The sequence below is a fragment of the Podarcis liolepis genome (assembly GCF_965112155.1).
Source record: "Podarcis liolepis genome assembly, chromosome: 2".
Classification (NCBI taxonomy): domain Eukaryota; kingdom Metazoa; phylum Chordata; class Lepidosauria; order Squamata; family Lacertidae; genus Podarcis; species Podarcis liolepis.
Window position 1 is genome coordinate 41,293,017 of NC_139555.1, and position 18,185 is coordinate 41,311,201.

Below are 18,185 nucleotides of genomic sequence, written 5' to 3' on the forward strand. Positions count from 1 at the left end.
ATTTCAGAATCTACATCCAGTGCAAATTCTACACTGTGTGTACACAACAAGCTCAAAAAGGTCCCAGGTTCAACCCTTGCAGCATCTCCAGCTAGGGCTGGGAATGTCCCCTGCCTGAAATCTTGGAGGGCTGCTGCCAGTCAGTGCATGCAATACTAAACTAGATGGACCAGTGGTCTGACTTGGTAGAAGGCAGCTTTTTTGTGTTTCATGCTGTTAAGATGGGGGGGGGGAGGAATAGGATTTAACAAAGAGAGGAGAGGAAGGATGAATTGGCACATTTCTCAAGATTCCAACTAGCAGCTGGCAATCATTCATAGTTTTCAGACTGACAATTGCTGTATGGATGGGGGGGGGTGCCAGGGAGAGCCAGTGTTTGAAAAGACTTGGGAAATCAAAGACATGCAGGCCGCTGCTGTGGCAAGTTCCAGTCCAGTCTCCCCAAAGAATCAGTGATTCAAAACAGGAGTAGCTATCTTTCCTGCATTTACCTAGCTGGAACTCTGTGGTCACCAGTTGATTAAGCATATAGTATGCAGCAGAGTTAGCCAACATGGTACCCTTCAGATGTTCTTGGACTCTGAATCCCATCCGTCCCGGTCAGCATAGCCAATGGATAGAATGGCGGGAGCTGAAGTCCACCAACAGGTTCCTCATCCTTGGGCTTGTCCTTCCTAGCAAAAACACAAGAAACAGCATTTTCTGCCCCTGTCCTTGAGTTGGAGAATAATTCCAGGCTTGATGTGTATGGATGGTCAGGGCCTTGATACTGTGGGTCCAACCTCCAAGACAGAAGAAACCCACCTTCAACATGACATGTTATCTAGGAACTGTTGGAGAGAGAGAGAAATCAGACACTGTTTCTGGTGTTTGTTTCTGGTATGACAAGTGTGGGAACTTCTTAGCAACTCACTCCACCTTTCTCTCCCTCCCAGTTCTATTCTGTTTTGTTCTGGCATCCATTCCAAAGAAAAGCCCTTTCTCCTTCCTTCTTGACATTCTAGTATAAGAGGATCATTCTCTATTCCTTCATACACACCTTCTCCTGGCTGCTGCTCCCACAATAGCTGAGTTAGGCGTATACAGAGCTCAAAAATAGCAAGAGTAAGACCTTGAAGCAGCCTCTTGCCAACAACACATCCACAACAACAACCCTGCTCAGTATTTATTGAGCAATAAATAAATAAATCTTACAAATATATTCCAGCCAAGGCAAGGATGCCTTGCAACAGCCCCACCATGTGGCATTTTGCAGATGGAACAGAACTGAGGGAGTCTTTACCTTGGGGTGTTTTTAATCTCTAGTGTAGATAGAACCATGCTAGGGATGAACTGAGTGGTCTCCAGCCAGAGCCTGATTGCATGAAAATGTTATAAGACCTAATTGTCTACCTATGAAAATTCAGCCTCTTGAGTTTAATCTGTTTCTTTCACCTACTTTGAATGAACCACCAGACAATGTCCCAAATGGAAAGGAAGGTGTAATGTCAGGGGTGGGGAACCTGTGGCCTCCTAGATGTGGTTGGGTTCCAAATCCCATCAGCCTCATCTAGCATCACCAATAGCCAAGGAATGATGGAAGTTGCCATGTTGGCTACCCATGATGTGCAGAATGGTTGCAATCTGCAAAAAAAAATAAAAAAAAATCATCCTCTTTCTGGAATGGAAATGCTCTTCTAAACTTGGAGGTAGTATGGTGGTGATGTCAATAATAAACTTAGTTCAACTGCTCTATTTCTATCCACAGCCTTTTTCTTTCCTACTTTTGTGTGTTCCCTGATTTGTGTATTAGATAATTATGGTAGGAACAAGGGGAGCTATTGTTTGTATTTATTTCTGTGACATGTACTTCAGTTCCCTGCTTTATTTGTTTGAGTTTATATAAAATTCAGAATTATTATTAATAAAAATAGTAAACCCCACCTAGGTTACAGGGTATTTCAAAGGCATCATTTATAACTGTACAAAATTGTATGGAATATAACCTGGAGCAAAGGGCGGGGGGAATATAAGCCTGCAGGGGTGAAACATTTTGGCTGAAACACAAGAGAATATTTTGATAGGACTGCACACTTGGTAAGTTGAAGGAGATAGGAGTCAAATGCCTTGGTATTCTCACCACTATTGTTATTTTATTGAATTTTAATCTCTCGCAAAGGTCACAGAATCCAGCTTTTTGCCTCTCACCAGTTTGTTTGATCACAGATGCGAAAAGCCATTAAGGTTCAGTAATTAATCACAGATGGAGAAATTTGAAGCAAAAGCTGCACATGACAATGGGAGACTGTTTCGGATTTTAAAGGTAAAGGTAAAGGGACCCCTGACCATTAGGTCCAGTCGTGACCAACTCTGGGGTTGCGGTGGCGCTCAAATTCAGAGGCTGCCCTCTTCTGGTTTCAAATGGCCCTCTTAGTTACTGTCTTGTAGAGTGTTGGAGGGTGTGATTAGCTACAACTGGGGTGGGGACTCAGCTGGTGAGGCTTATGCATTTTGTTCCCTACATAATGGGAGCACTGGTTTTAAGTGCAAAGTGTGTGCACAGGCTGGAGATGAGCCGTCCCCAAACTCACCTCCCGGCAGCCCTCTCCCAGGTATGTGAGCTGGCTTCTGGCATCAGAGGCCAGTTTTGGGGTGGGAGATGGCAATGAATTGTTGGGAGTTATGCTGCAGGGAATAGAATAGATATTTATTACGGCCATAGGCCCATACAGATAAAAAACAAGACATAAATAACAGCTTGTGCACGTGGGAAAAAACAGCCGCTAAAACATCACTATAACAATAAAATACTGCAAGATGGAATGACATACTGCGCCTTAATTAGCTTGTAGTGCACCTTGGCAGCGCTTTTGGGTAAGGACAGCGACCAGAAACCTAGCCACTCTCAGGGTCGTATGGATATCCTTATCTTGCAGGATTTGGGCAAGGTGGAATTTTGGTGGGGTACCCTCTAGCTTCTGTATGATTGATCCCAACAAATTTGCCCGTGGCACATTAAACAAGGGGCAAGTAAACATAATGTGCTGAAGCGACTCCGGCGTCTCCTTATCACATACACACATGGCGGAGGCTTGGCCCTTTGAGAATCTATGTCTCAGGACATTGGAGGGAAAAACGTTAAACCTCGCTTTGGTGAAGGCCAGCCTATGGGCAACAGTCGAAAGGGAGGAGAGGTATGATGGAACGCAGTAAGTTAAAGTGATACCAATGTTCTGGGGCGAACAAACACCTCCCCCCAGCGAATAATTTCGCTGTAAATCGATGTCATCCAGTCTTTGGCGGATCAGTCTTTGAGCAGTGATTTGATCTAGTTTTAGGGAATCTAAGGGAGAGATTCCATAGCTCAAGAGTTTGGCATGGATTCTACTAGTCCAAAGGCTGGAGAATTCATCTCGCCATAAGCATTGGACAAGATAATGGTCTGGTAATCTATGCCACAATGATAACCAATAATTGAAGACTTGCTTCCACAGGCAAGTTTCTAAGGATGCGATCTTCAATTCTAGTCGCATGGCTGCGTTGCTTACGCACAGGGGGAGCATTAGGAGCCGACGTAGGAATTGGTTTTGCAGAGTCTCAAGAGGAGCAAGATCTGTCATCACGGCCCAGAGCGGGGCAGCATAAGCTAGCACGGGAACCACTTTTGCCTTGAACACCTTTAGGGCCGAGGGAACATGCAAAGCTCCATCCGAAAAGAAAAATCGGAGGAGCGCATATGACAGAGTTTTGGCCTTGTTAAGTAGGTGTTGAATTTGTGCTTTCCACCCCAAATTGTATTGAAAATATGCTGCAGGGAGATTCAACTCTCCTTACCCATTGCAACCTTAAAATTAGACCCTAGCTCTCACTTAGTAGCAACAGGACAGACAGTTTAAACAAATTGGTCTGCCACTGTGACGACTGCAGCAACTCAGAATGCACAATATGACACACAATACCTCCCAAACAAACAATTCCACTGAGTTACTGAAGTGCTTCTATTGCAACATTTAACTGCAGCATTCTTCCCCCAATTTTCTCCTCCTGACATTCTGGGCTTTTAGCTCACAACAGGCTGACAACTGTCAAATGGGACAGTTCTCTGTGCAGAGTTCCAAACTTTCATTTGTAGTCAACACCGATTAACCTGGAATCCTGACACTAGAGAAAGCACACCTACTTACACACAGGTCTCTCAATTGATTCATGTACAATCAATTAAAAATAAGACTGTTCCTTCCCACAGGCTTGCAATCTAAAATATATGACACAAAAGAAAAATGGGATGGGGAGGATGCTGTTGTTATACCCCACCCATATGACTAGATTGCCCCAGCCACTCTGGGCGGCTTCCAACATATATAAAAACATCATGAAACATGAAACATGAAAACACTCCCCTGTACAGGGCTGCCTTCAGATGTCTTCTAAAGTTTGTATAGTTACTTATGTCCTTGGCTCGGGGGTCACATAACTCCATGCCCTCCAACATTTCTCTGAAGAAAATAGGGATGTCCTAAGGAAAAGCGGGACATTCCAGGATCAAGCGAGAAACTGGGACTGCTTCTGTAAATTCAGGACAGTCGCTGGAAAATAGGAACACTTGAAGGGCCTGCTATTATGATTGTTCCATCAGCACAAACATTTTTGCTTGCGTGACAAAACGATCTCCCCTCTGCAATGATGTGGCAGGACAACACTTAGGAGGAATAAAGATGAGACTAACTGAGAACTGCAGGATGCGTATGTGGGTGATGGAGGGGAGGTTAATTCAAGAGCCGTAGAGGACTAGGTTTAAGAAAAGGTTTGTAGGCAAGCAAGCCAACCCACAGTGTCTGTTCCCTACCATGGCAGTCTCCACACTAAGGCCAGGACAGGAAACTCTCACTGCCCTTTGAAGTCACCCATGGCCTGGAGAGGGACATTCTGCTCACCCCAAGGCAAACTGTCTGGCTGACTTTCTCTTCACACAGAGAACTGGGCAGACAGAAGAATGAAGGAAGAGACAAAAGGCCCCATCAGAAAGACATGACTCAGAAATGGCATTTTCTCTATTCTAATAAGTGATGTTGTGTCAGAGAGGTAATTTATTCATGGGGTGCTGATGCAGTTGCCATGGAGAACCTAAGAAAAAGAAGCTGAGCTTTTAAAGCACACACTGTATCCAAGAGCCGAGCGCTCAGTCAGGGAGAAGATGTAAAGACACTGGGAGAGAAGGGTGAAGCACAAGACAATTAAAGCTAACCCATTGTGGTTTCCACTCCATCATGAGGTAATGCTCCAAAACTTTTCCATTACTGAATTCAGGCTCAGCCCCAGTGTAAAGGCATTTGCTGCAGCCCACGTGAAAACACAAGGACGGCATGACTGGATCAGCCCTGAGGAATACTTATTATGATTATTTATTTTATTTGGAGCATTTGGAGCTCACTCTTTGGTCTAAAAGGCTCCCAGAGTGCCTTAAGGTAAAGGTAAAGGGACCCCTGACTATTAGGTCCAGTCATGACTGACTCTGGGGTTGCGGTGCTCATTTCGCTTTATTGGCTGAGGGAGCCGGCGTACAGCTTCCGGGTCATGTGGCCAGCATGACCAAGCAGCTTCTGGCAAACCAGAGCAGCACACAGAAACGCCGTTTACCTTCCCGCTGGAGTGGTACCTATTTATCTACTTGCACTTTGGCATGCTTTCAAACTGCTAGGTTGGCAGGAGCAGGGACCGAGCAATGGGAGCTCACCCCGTCACGGGGATTCGAACCGCCAACCTTCTGATCGGCAAGTCCTAGGCTCTGTGGTTTAACATGCAGTTAATTGAAACAGGTCACTGCCTACAGGCTTACAATGGTTAAGGGGGGGGAATGACACACAAGGGGGAAAGGACAGGGAGGGAAGAGGAAAATAAAAATCAAACTCAGGCACCAATTCTTAAACAGCTGTTCTTAAACTGACCAGCTGTCACAGTTCAGGGTTAGGAGGTGCCTGACGGAGTTTGGTTTTCAACAAAGCTGATGGAAAGAGCCATGCTTCTAATCTCTTGCTATGGTAGCCTGATGGAATGGCTGGCCCCACCCGACAGCTGAGGGGAGGGGAGGCCTGATGAAGCTGGACTGCCACACACAGCAGAGCTGATGGAATGATCAAGACTTCCACCTCAGACAGTGCCCAATCCACAATGGGTTGGGGTGAAGGATGCAAATACGCAATAACATTTGCTCAGCCAAATCTTGGGCACTCTCGTGCTGTTCATGCTTCCAGTGAGGGAGGGGCACATTTCTGTGGTGACAAGATCCCAGGATTTGCTGAAAAGCACCCACACAATGTTGATGGTTAGCTGGCATTTCTTCAGCATGATCAGCCACACACCTCAAGGAAGTCGGCGTAGGAGCCTTGCAGATGCATTCCACTCTCCAGGAAACCTTTTGGAGCTTCAGGGCTTGACGGAGCTTGCGAGTCCCAGTCTCAAATATTTTTGCACCTGAAGAGACCAGTTAAAGTTTCACTACTTCAAAGTTGCCACCATGGTAATCACTCTTGCTTATCTGCACAAAAGCCCAGACGTGTATGTAGTACCAACCTATCAATCTGGTTGTCACCATCAAAGTTTTCATTTTTGCCATAGCAGCTGTGAGACAATAGGGTGGATGGAACTGAACACAACAACCTTGAACAGGGGTAACCAATCTCTTTGGGCCAGTGGGCACATTTTGAACTTTGAGAATACATTTTGCCTAGTATAATGAATTTGCATGGTGTTTTCACTAATATATGCATACCTGTACACACTTTATACCAATGTTTGCACACACACCCCGCCCCATCGCTCAGCTGGAGAACTGCATTACAAAATTTGGAGATGCGTGAATTTTAAAGGCTGTTTGTGTTTCGGTTCACATATTGTTTCAGAAAGTGAGGATAGGATAGGATAAAGTGAATCTAATTTCTTTTCAGCTCTAATCAGAACTCATGCTGTGCCACAATGTTGTTTCAAAGAGCATTATGTGTGTTTTGATTCCGTAATGCTCTCCTCCATCTAGTAGAAGAGGTTAATTTGACCATCCTTCTAAATGACAGCTCCTTCCTGTTATCCTGACCACTCTGAAACCACTGGCTGATAAAAGTATATGCTTGCTACTTCACACAATCTCCCTGGCCAGTTCAGTCCTTCTCCAAGGGGGAATGATGGGTTGTGGCATTTATTGGTACCCTTCACATGAGAAGAGAACAATAGCCTCACATAGGACCCTACATCATTCCCAGTGCAGAACAGCCCTGTGGTTGCTAAGCAACCCTTCTGCATCTTCCGGAAGGTTCTGTGACCCCAACTGTAACAGACTCTCTTTGCCTGATTCCTCCCAAGGCATTAGGAGAGGTGGAAAGTGGTGTCTCTAGCTCTGCTTAGAGTGTTGGGTTTAAAAGGGCTTGGCGTGCATTGCCTAGCCAGTGAGCAGTCATCATGACCACCATGGATGAAGAGGATCTGAGCGAGTATTTCCGCATACAGTATGGACAGAAGTTGCTGAAACTTCTGATGTGAGTTAAATGCCACATCTCTTCCAGAAAGAACTTTCCTCTGGGCTCCTCTCTATTCTACCTTTTACTCTCCATGGTCTTCTTCTTTGCTCTCCCATGTTTTTGGTATCTTCTTCTTTCTTTTCCCTTCTAGGTTCTCCTGCTTCTCCCCCCCCCCCACTTTTTATAAAAGGGTCCAGGATCTTACCAGCATCCTGGTTCCAGCAACAGCAGGCCAGGTGCATCTGGAAAGTCTACATCAGGGACTGGACTGAGGAGGAATGATGGGGGCTGCCTTCCCTCCTCTTGAACCTTCCCAAGAACAGGAGGACACTATAGATTTAGAACAGTGGTTTGCAAAAGGCCATAGTTCAGAGGCTGCAGAGGGGGAAAGCTGGGAAATATTGGGAGAAGAAGAGCAGGAAGAAGTCTCAGAGTCTTTGGAAAGCATTCCTGAGCCACCCTCTCCCAGGACTAGGAGTAGTAGAATAGACATTGCGAGTAGTAGAATAGAAAGCTCAGAGGCAGAAAGCTCAGATCAGCTGGTGCAGGGATGACATAAGAGTGACAGAGGGGGTTGGAATTTATTCAGAGCAACACCATTATTTAATAAAGACTGCATTCATTTGTGTCTCTCTGTAAATACTGAATAAATTACGCGGTAAGAACTCTTCTTGTTTATCTGTTTTTTGGCTGCCACCAGGGGAGGGATCGGATTCCCTGAAGCCTACCCAAACTAGACATGAAGGTAACAGCCCCCTATACTGGAAAATTGAATGAGGAGAATTTTAACTTCATCTCCAGTGCTATGGTCCTGATTGTAACATCCATCTGCTGCCATTAACTTTTTTTAAAAAAATGTAGGAGATCCTGAACATAAATCTCTATGTCACATGTAGTTTGATCTTTTGGATCCTTTGATGAGGGACTTTGTAAAGCACTTTTTGTATTTTCAAATATATAGCATCTACTGGATCATCACTATTTATACACTTGTTGGCATGCTCAAATAATCCTAATTCTAATTGTTGCAGGATACTTCCCTGGGTGGTGCTGTACCCCTGTTCCCAAGTGGTTTGGCAACTAACCAGACCACCCAGTACTAAAACAAGCATAGCTTCCTCTCTTCTTGGCTCCATGATTAGCTGTTCACTTTTCCTTTCCAACATCCTTCTTCGTCTATCTCATGTTCCTTTCACTGCTTTCATTTCCCTTTCTTCCACTATTGCCACTGAAGTTTCATTTCCTTCCTCCAAACCCCTTTCTCTTGCTGGGTATCTAAATTGAATCCAAGCCCCATTTTCTTGTCGCTCCTTGTAGACCTTGTAGTTTGGAACCCTTGTCTGTTTTCTGACTGAAACTCATCTCTGGGCTTGATCCAGGCACCTTTGAACAAACAGGATATTCTATTATTCTGACCCTTCATTGTGAGGAGATTTCACCCCTCCCATATCCAAGAATCTCCTGAGGAGTCTGCTGATTCTCCAGAGAGGAGGAGTGTTCTGCTCTCTACTTATTCTGCTCCAGCACCACATCAAAGAGTCAGTCAGTCAGTGTGTCGGAGAGAGAGGGTGTTAGAGAGAGATTGTGTGTTTAGATAAGGTTGCTGCTAAGAGCAGCTGCAGACACTCAGTGCGGTTCAGCATTCATTTATGCTTAGACCTATTTAGCTCTGTATATAGTTGTATTATAGTTGTAGTTATAGAATAAAGAATAAAGAAGATATTCTACAGAGCTGCTCTCCAAGTTGTTTATATACTCTGCTAGACTCTGCTGTGCTCTGCTGTGCGACGACTGTCTTCTTGTGGGAGTGAATCCGGTGCTCACAACTCTAAGCTGTGAGTCCACAGCACTTTGACCTGTTCCTGTGCAGAAGGTGGTCTCTGGAAGTGCTACCCAGCTCGCCTATCCCAGTCGGGGCTGAAGTGGATGAGTCCAGTTAGTGGCACTGGCTCAAGGGCAATGCTGACACATTGTAAGGTGTGTGAGCTGCACAAAACCTACCTAGCTCACAGGTCCTATGACTTAAAAATATCTCTGTACTCTTCATGGGAAAATTCTTTTTCCCTTTTATTAGGAAATTCCCAGTATCTGAGGAGGAGTCCCCATCTCCCTCCATTCGGCTCCTGGAGAAGAAAAAAGAAGCCAAATTGGTGCACCAGGCCATGGAGGCACAAAAGGAGGTGAGGAGATGCCCTGCTTTACTGCCTCTGTATCCCTGATGACCAGCTCTACCTTCATTTGTCACCAGCCACATCAAAACCACAGAACTACATGGCTTATTGGCAGCAAATTGCACATGTTTTCCCTATCAAAACATCTTCTGATCCACCTGGCCAGGATGCTAATTTCTTTGAAGTTTTGGGCTCTCTGTAACTTGAGAGAAAAGCAGGAGGCAACACAGTCTTCCAACACCTAACAGAACAAGAAGACTACTGCAGCCTTCCCTGACCAGGTGTCCTCCAAATATTTTGGATTTTAGCTTCCATCAGCATCAGAATGGTTAATAGGGACAGTGTGAGCTGTAGTCCAAAATATCTCAAAGGCACCAGTCTGATCTACTGGAATCAGATGTCCTACTGGTCTCTTCCCTCTGTGAACCTTTCAGGCATTCAAGACAAGGATGGAAGCCCTGAACAATCGATGGGAGGAACTTGGTTCTAAGGAGATTCAGTTGAAAGCATATATTCGGAAATTCGAGCAATTCATACAGGTATTTGCTTTTTGCATTTCTCTGGCTCTTACATTATAAGACCTCCACCCTATCTGAGCACAGCACAGGCCTGATTGTGATATGCCTGGAGCTACACATATGTACACAGGCTAGTTGCTCTCCACCCAATAGTAGGATCATAGAATTGTAGAGCTTGAAGGGACCACGAGAGTCATCTGGTCCAACTTCCTGCTGTGCAGGAATCTTTTGCCTAACGTAGGACTCAAACCCATGACCCTGAGATTAAGAGTCTCATGCCCAACCGATTGAGCTATCCTAGCTGAAACTATCCCAGTTTAACTTAGGTGGAGTGATAGGGGGCATAACCTGGGCAAGGACACAAAATATACAAGATTCATTTAATGCAATCACCAGGTATTTAAATCACATCTTGTTTTATTTTCAACATTGAATTAGTGAGCTTGTCTTCCAGATGTAGAGGACAGTCTAGATATCAGCTTGTGGAAGATTACCAGAGACTCAATAAATGCAGCAGGCTATGCAAAGTGCCATAGCTGAGGCTTCTGCAGGCTAACCCAAGCAAACCATATTCAGGCATTGACTACTGCTAGCAGTGGAGAAGATCAATCCACATTGGCTCCATCAGCCAGCTGCATTTTTGCACACCAGATGCTGAGTAGACTCAGTTTGAATGCCAAGAATTTCAGCAGTGGTACCTTTAAAGCAGTACCTCCATTTCCTAGCTCAGTTCAGTGCTGGTTCAGATGGAGACATGGTGTCAGGAGAGATCATAGCTCAGTGGTAGAGCACACAGTTTGTGTGCATGAGGTCTCATGTTCAATCCCAGCCTTGGGCAAAGAAATGGCTAGTTAGTTATAGCACTGCCTCTGCCTCCAGAACAGTAGTTGCAGGTATTACTGGGCTAGATGGGCAAATATCCTGACAGGGTACAGGGCAACTTCCTGTGCACTTCTGACAGCCTTGTAGACTCTGACTCTTGTCTTGATTCCGTTTCAATGGTATGTGGGGTGGGGTCCAACATGGGGCCATTAGGAGAACGACCAGAAACGGATCAGAGCCCTGAAGAAAGCCAACAAGGAGCGGGAACTGAAGAAGCAGCGAGTGAAAGAGCTGGCCAAGGCCAAGATAGAGATGGCAGCTCTGAAGCAGCAGCACCAGAAGCTCTACAACAAGCTACAGCAATACTCCATCTTCAACAAGTACCTGGAGAAAGTGGTTGAGGTCTCTGAGGTACGTATGGCTGCTAAGAAGGGAGGCAAAGTCTGAGGGTGGAGCTGAAGAGCAGATGTCCAGTTCTTTGGTGTGTACCCTGTGTGCAGAACCAGAGAAACAGGCGGGGGGACAAAGGACCAACACTTGAGGTGGGGAGTGGCAGAAACCTCAGTTACCTTATTGTGGTTCTGTCTGTGCCACCAGAAATCTGCAGATCAGATTTAGGTAAAGGTAAAGGTACCCCTGATGTTAGGTCCAGTAGTGGATGACTCTGGGATTGCAGTGCTCATCTCGCTCTATAGGCCGAGGAGCCAGCATTTGTCCACAGACAGCTTCTGGATCATGTGGCCAGCATGACTAAACCCCTTCTAGCAAACCAGAACAGTGCACAGAAACGCCATTTACCTTTCTGCCGGAGTGGTACCTATTTATCTAGTTGCACTTTGACTTGCTTTTGAGCTGCTAGGTTGGTAGGAACAGGGACTGAGCAACAGTAATGCAAGGCATTCCCTGTAGTTTGAGGAGATCCGGGAGGTCATCGGTCGCTACAAGACCCTCGTAGGGATGCACCGGGACCTCGTGCAGTCGGCACAGGAGGGGATGGAGATGATTGAGCAAGCTAAAGTCCGCCTGGCACGCTACAAGGAGGAAAAAGATGATGAGATGCTGCAGCACAACAATGAGCTAGCCCGCCTACAGCTGCGTTTCGACCATGCCCGCAGCGATGTCATCGTCTGGGTAAGGAGTAGGGGTGGGGAAATGCATGGAGGGCTTTGACCCAGTAATACGATGGCAAGCCTGAAACCAGTCTGGATGGATCAGAATCTTTGTCTCTTCCTGAACTATCTGCATATCCTAACAGGCTTACTCTCATCCCAGACCGCAGTGTAATCTTAACTTAAAATCTGCTGCCATGAACCCATACCCTGGACTAGGTAAAGTAAAGGGACCCCTGACCATTAGGTCCAGCCGTGGCCGACTCTGGGGTTACGGCGCTCATCTCGCTTTATTGGCCGAGGGAACCGGCGTACAGCTTCCGGGTCATGTGGCCAGCATGACTAAGCCGCTTCTGGCGAACCAGAGCAGCGCACAGAAACGCCGTTTACCTTCCCTCCGGAGCGGTACCTATTTATCTACTTGCACTTTGACATGCTTTCGAACTGCTAGGTTGGCAAGAGCAGGGACCGAGCAACAGGAGCTCACCCCATCATGGGGATTTGAACCGCTGACCTCCTGATCGGCAGGTCCTAGGCTCTGTGGTTTAACCCACAGCGCCACTTGCATCCCTCGGTGTAATCTTAACTTAAAATCTGCTGCCATGAATCCATACCCTTGACTAGCTGCAGACAAACCCTGGCCCAGTGAACACTTAAGCCAGAGATGATGGCAAGAATGGTCAGCAATCCACTGGGCATCACTGGGAGCCATTTACCTGTTTGGCAGTGGGCAGGGCATTTTGGCTAGCACATGGCACTTTAAGTATCACTCAAAATCAAGGATAGGGAATCTGAGGCCTGGAGCCAAAATCTGCTCACAGAGCTACAGTTCTCTAAGTGGTTTAATAGTCAATCCCTTGTCTTGAGGAACTTTGGGAACTGTGAGTGGAATAGGGGTCTCCTAACAACTCTCAGCAACTATAACAAACTACAGTTCCCATGATTCTTTTGGGAAGCCATGATTGCTTAAAGTGGCGTGATACTGCTTTCAAAACATAGTGCAAATGGGGCTGGAGTATTCAGAGAATCATAGCATAGGAAGGGACCCTGAGGATCATCTAGTCCAAACCTCACCCCACCCCCGAACGCAGGAATATGCAGCAGTCCCTTACCAGGATCGAACCTGCAAACTTGGCATCATCAACACCACACTCTAACCAGCTGAGCTATTAGGGAGTCTCAGGAGCCATTCCAGACTACCATAAGTGTTCTTTATCAGGAAGAAATGACAGAAGGAGGGAGCTACTTCCTTTTTAAACCTCGTTAGTGGTAGCCAGAGAACGTTTACCACCATCTTTGGCAATGGTGAATATCTTACAGTTTAGGGAAGGAAAATAAAGATGCTGGGCTTGTGTTTGAACGACTAACTACAGCAGGACAAGGCAGGATGATGCCATGAACCCTAGTTGAGGCTGCCCCTTTCTGCCTAGTAACAAACTTCTTAGCATTTGAACTAACATTCCATGGGGGGGGAGGCAGACAGGCAGACAATAACACAGAACATTTTGCTGAAAAGGCTTTGTGTGTGGCAGATCAGATTGCACAATGGAAGTGCAAAACATAAGAGAGGCATCTTAGGCTGGTTGCTATGCAAGTTGTTTTGAGTCCTGTCCCCGCCATCTCCCCCAAATGAAGTTCGGGGCACTTTTAACATGGAAAGTAGCAGCATACTAGTCACATCCATCGAAACCTCATTTTCAATGCCTCTGCCTTCTCCACAGGAGTCACGTTGGGCCCATATCCAGAATACGGCCGCGAAGAAAACATTGATGCTGGGTACCATCAAGATGGCCACTTTGAATCTCTTCCAGAGTGTAGCCAAGCAGATGAAGGAGGCTTTAATGGTGCCCGTGGAGGACACACACAAGCAGCTGGATATGGTACACGTGTCCTGAGTTCTCCACCTCTCCCCACCAGGGTCTGGCAGTGCTTTTAAGTCTATACCCGAAGGTCTCAGGGCGGTTCACAGAACAAAATCAATGTACAAAACCACAAAATACACATGGGGTTGAGTGCCCTGAGGGGGCACCGTCTCTTGCATTTCTGCCCTCTGAGATGGTTACTTCACCCCACCTCGTGAGTGGGCCATTTCTGTTTGCAAGCTGAGCACAAAGTCTTCAGTCCTTCATTGTTTGAGGCCCATCAAGCCATGTTGTGACAAGGAGATACAATTGGGAGGGCTTATATCTGGTTCGTCCAGAATGTATCTGGAAATGAAACACAGTGAGCTGGAAACAGTGATGAATTGATGGCTCTTGTGCTATAGCATGTTCTCTCTTCAGTGTAGTTTGGACATTGCTTCCCCCCACCAGCCCCATAGTCCATAGTTCCACCAAGAGTTCTATCCTTCAGACCAGCAGCCCCAATTAAATCCCAAAGTAGCTTTCTTTTCTTTTAAAAGAAGGGGAAGTAAAATCGGTTACGGTTCAGTGGGCGAATGACATTAGGTACAATATACATACGGCAAATGGGAAAATTTAAGGAGAAATGAACTGAAATTTATGGCTTGCTTTACTATAAAGGAAAACTTTATGGAGATGCTATACAGATGGTACATCACACCCAGCAAATTGGCTAAAATGTACAAAACCAAGTCAAATTTATGCTGGAGGTGTAGAGAACTAGAGGGAACAATGGTAACATATGTGGTGGGGTTGTAAAAAAATAAAGAGCTTTTGGGAACTTAAATACCATGAACCAAAAAAATTGTTCAAAATAACATTTATCAAAAAACCTGAAGCCTTCCTCTTAGGCATTATGGCATCAGACATTCTGAGAGACAAAAGGAGGATTTTTATGTACACAACAACTGCAGTGAGAATGCTGATAGCCAAGGGACGGAAAGGAGATAAAATTCCAACAAAAGAAGAGTGACAGGTTAAACTGTTTGAATATATGGAATTAGCAAATATGAAGGAGAAGATCAGGTATCCATCAACCCAAAAGTTCAAAAAGGAATGGGAGATTTATAGACAATATTTAAAAGAACATTGTCCCCACATTAAAACTTTAGGATGCTTTGATTAACTCTCCGAATAACATAAGGTAAAAAGAACACAAATACTATAAGATACAGGTTGAGTTTATTGAAAAATAGAGGCAAGTAATAAGGAAACAAAGAACCCACACTAAGGAGGGTGAAAGTTGGTAGCTGAAATATTTTTGTGTTTCCATGTTGTATTGTTCTTTTTTCTTTTTATTTGTGAGTTATGTTTTGTGGTTTTTGTGTGTGTCGTTTATAAACTAATAAAGACTGAAATAATAAAAAATAATAAAAATCCCAAAGTAGCCCCCAGTTCCAGCCTATGCTGTTGTGATGGCTCCCCCTCTGCTTGTATTAATCGGATGTTCATCCTCTTTGTTCTCAGATCCAGCAGTTTATCCAGGACCTGTCTGACATCTGGTCAGAGGTGAAGAAGAAAGAGCAAAACAGATCGCTAACAGGAATGAACAAGGAGTGACCCGGGAGGTGTTGGAAAAAGAATATAATGTTCCCCACTTCTCTTCTCTCAGAAAACTCCCTCAGCTGTGCTTTGCTTGTCCTTTGGAACGGTTGATGCCCCACGACTGCATTTTAATCAATATCCTTCCCACCCTTTACTTTCCCTTCACTGGAAACAAAACCTAGTCTGTATGGTATATAAAGAGAATATTTTAGTTAATGGAGCCTTGGCTTCTCATCTGCCTTTGTTTCCATGTGGATAAAATGAGTCCTGTGCCACGGACCCACCGTTGGCAGCCTGTCGATGAGTTGTTTGGAACTGGGTGGCCTGCCAAACATGTGCTCTTTGCGGGAAGTATTCTACAATCCCAATGCATTTGTGGTGGACTTATACTGACCTGCCCACACATCACTCCTCTTGATGAGTTGATTTTTGCCAAAGCTATTGCCTTACTGGCATCAGGGTTTGAATAGATGCACAATAGCACAACGAGAGCAAGACCAGCCCCTGCCCTCCAAATATTTGTAGCAGGAAGTCACAGGACATGCAGTGATTGGAAACAAAGCAGGATGAAACCTTTTCAGGAACAAACAGTGTTGAAAGTGGGATCGTGCAAAAGTGCCCCACCCTGATAGTACCATATGCACAAATCGTCACCATGAATGCACGGCACCAATGAAAGGAGATGAACTAGGCAGGCATCACTCCCAGGAGAGAAACATGAGGCCCCACGGTAAGTGCCGGCCCCCCCGGTGTGGTGCCCAGTGTGCCCTGCCCCCACCCCCACCCCCAGCCACTCCTCTGGACACTAGCCAACGAAGCCCAACCTCCTAAACATGATTAGTCTTGAAGGCTGAATTATGCTTGCCCTGGTATGTTCGTCTTGAGAGGAGGGGGCTACATTCCAAAATTAAGATAGAGTGGTACCTCGGGTTAAGTACTTATTTCATTCCGGAGGTCCGTTCTTAACCTGAAACTGTTCTTAACCTGAAGCACCACTTTAGCTAATGGGGCCTCCTGCTGCCACCGCGCCGCCAGAGCACGATTTCTTTTCTTATCCTGAAGCAAAGTTCTTAACCTGAAGCACTATTTCTGGGTTAGCGGAATCTGTAACCTGAAGCGTATGTAACCTGAGGTACCACTGTATGAGAATTTAAGGGCGCCAGGCTAGGTAAGTTCACCCAGATGTTCCAAAGGCCTGAAGGATCTCTGTCAGTGTGGTGCCAGTGTGGTGTAGTGGTTAAGAGCGGTAGTCACGTAATCTGGGAAACCGGGTTCGTGTCTCCGCTCCTCCACTTGCAGCTGCTGGGTGACCTTGGGCCAGTCACACTTCTGTGAAGTCTCTCAGCCCCACTCACCTCACAGAGTGTTTGTTGTGGGGGAGGAAGGGAAAGGAGAATGTTAGCCGCTTTGAGACTCCTGAAGGGGAGTGAAAGGCGGGATATCAAATCCAAACTCTTCTTCTTCTTCTTCTCTTCTGGAGGCAGAAGGAATGCCAAGCAGTTGCTTAAGTAAGGTGCTTGTATTAAATCTAGATATGAACTTCATGAATTAACTCCTTGGCCAGCAGCAGTGGAGAAGAAAATGATCACTGGAGCCAGGAGCTCTTTATAGCGCTGGGCTGGCTGTCGCTCCTCCCTGGGAAGCAGAGCTACTGCGGCTTGCTAAGGAGCGCTCTGAGTACAGCTACCTGTGCTGCAACAGGCAGCTGATTGTTGCACAGGAACAGACAACCAAGCGCAGAGCTGCCACGCTCGCCTCCCTGTCGCTAGAAAGACAATTAGCATTCCGCACTCGGGAGTCTTCCATTCAGCAAAGAGCGCGACGGTGATTAGAGTGAGAGCAGCGCAGATCCCGGAAGCTCATCCCGTCCATTCAGCAGGCGGCAGCAAAGGAGCTGAGCCTCAGACAGCAGCCATTGCCGAGAGTGCCCCGGTGCTGGCGTCATCGCTTGGCTCTGCAGTGCAGTCAGGTGGAGCTGATGACGCAAATGCAACCGGGGTGAGTTGGGAGCGGGGGAAATGTCTCGTCTTGGGAGGCCACGATGACTCATCCTGCCAGGAGGCTGAGGTGCCTCCACACACTTTGCGGCATGTTCAGGGAGTTGGGGGGGGGGGGACCCAGTGGGCTCTGACCCTGAAACCCGAAGGCACTGATAGAAGAAAGGGGATCTCAGAGAAAAATGGATTAATACCTCCCACTCCTACGGAGTTCTAAAAGTGCGGAGTGGCAGGTTCACTTAGGAGAGAGGATTTGGGCTTTTCAACAGACATTATGTCTGAGCATCAGTACGGACACAAGTCAGCGCCACTGATCACCTGCTTTTCATGCAGGAAGTCTCAGGTTCATTCTCTGACATCTCCAGATATGAGTGTCCTCTGCCTGAAACCCCGGATAGTTGCTGACAGTCTGCAGAAAGTACAGTGGTACCTCAGGTTTTAGACGCTTCAGGTTACAGACGCTTCAGGTTACAGACTCCGCTAACCCAGAAATAGTACCTTGGGTTAAGAACTTTGCTTCAGGATGAGAACAGAAATTGCACGGCGGCAGCGGGAGGCCCCATTAGCTAAAGTGGTCCTCAGGTTAAGAACATTTTCAGGTTAAGAACGGATCTCCAGAACGAATTAAGTTCTTA

General features: G+C 46.1%; 1 protein-coding gene and 1 long non-coding RNA gene across 3 annotated transcripts; one reads left to right on the plus strand and one right to left on the minus strand.

Moving 5' to 3' along the window:
* Positions 1 to 456: 456 nt before the first annotated feature.
* LOC310700318 lies at positions 457 to 7,238 on the minus strand. Of its 2 annotated transcripts, XR_014522565.1 has the most exons (4): positions 6,339 to 7,238; positions 4,164 to 4,234; positions 1,439 to 1,623; positions 457 to 830 (listed from the first exon to the last, which is right to left on the minus strand). It is a non-coding gene; the product is annotated as an uncharacterized lncRNA (long non-coding RNA). The 2 variants fall into 2 exon arrangements; XR_014522564.1 differs by lacking the exon at positions 1,439 to 1,623.
* Positions 7,239 to 7,277: 39 nt separating this feature from the next.
* Positions 7,278 to 15,773, plus strand: CCDC42 (coiled-coil domain containing 42). The gene is made up of 7 exons (XM_083487690.1): positions 7,278 to 7,505; positions 9,562 to 9,667; positions 10,093 to 10,197; positions 11,212 to 11,409; positions 11,908 to 12,129; positions 13,829 to 13,987; positions 15,476 to 15,773. The coding sequence occupies exons 1-7, from the start codon at positions 7,429 to 7,431 to the stop codon at positions 15,566 to 15,568; spliced, it is 960 nt and encodes a 319-aa protein (XP_083343816.1). The 5' UTR covers positions 7,278 to 7,428; the 3' UTR covers positions 15,569 to 15,773.
* Positions 15,774 to 18,185: the final 2,412 nt, after the last annotated feature.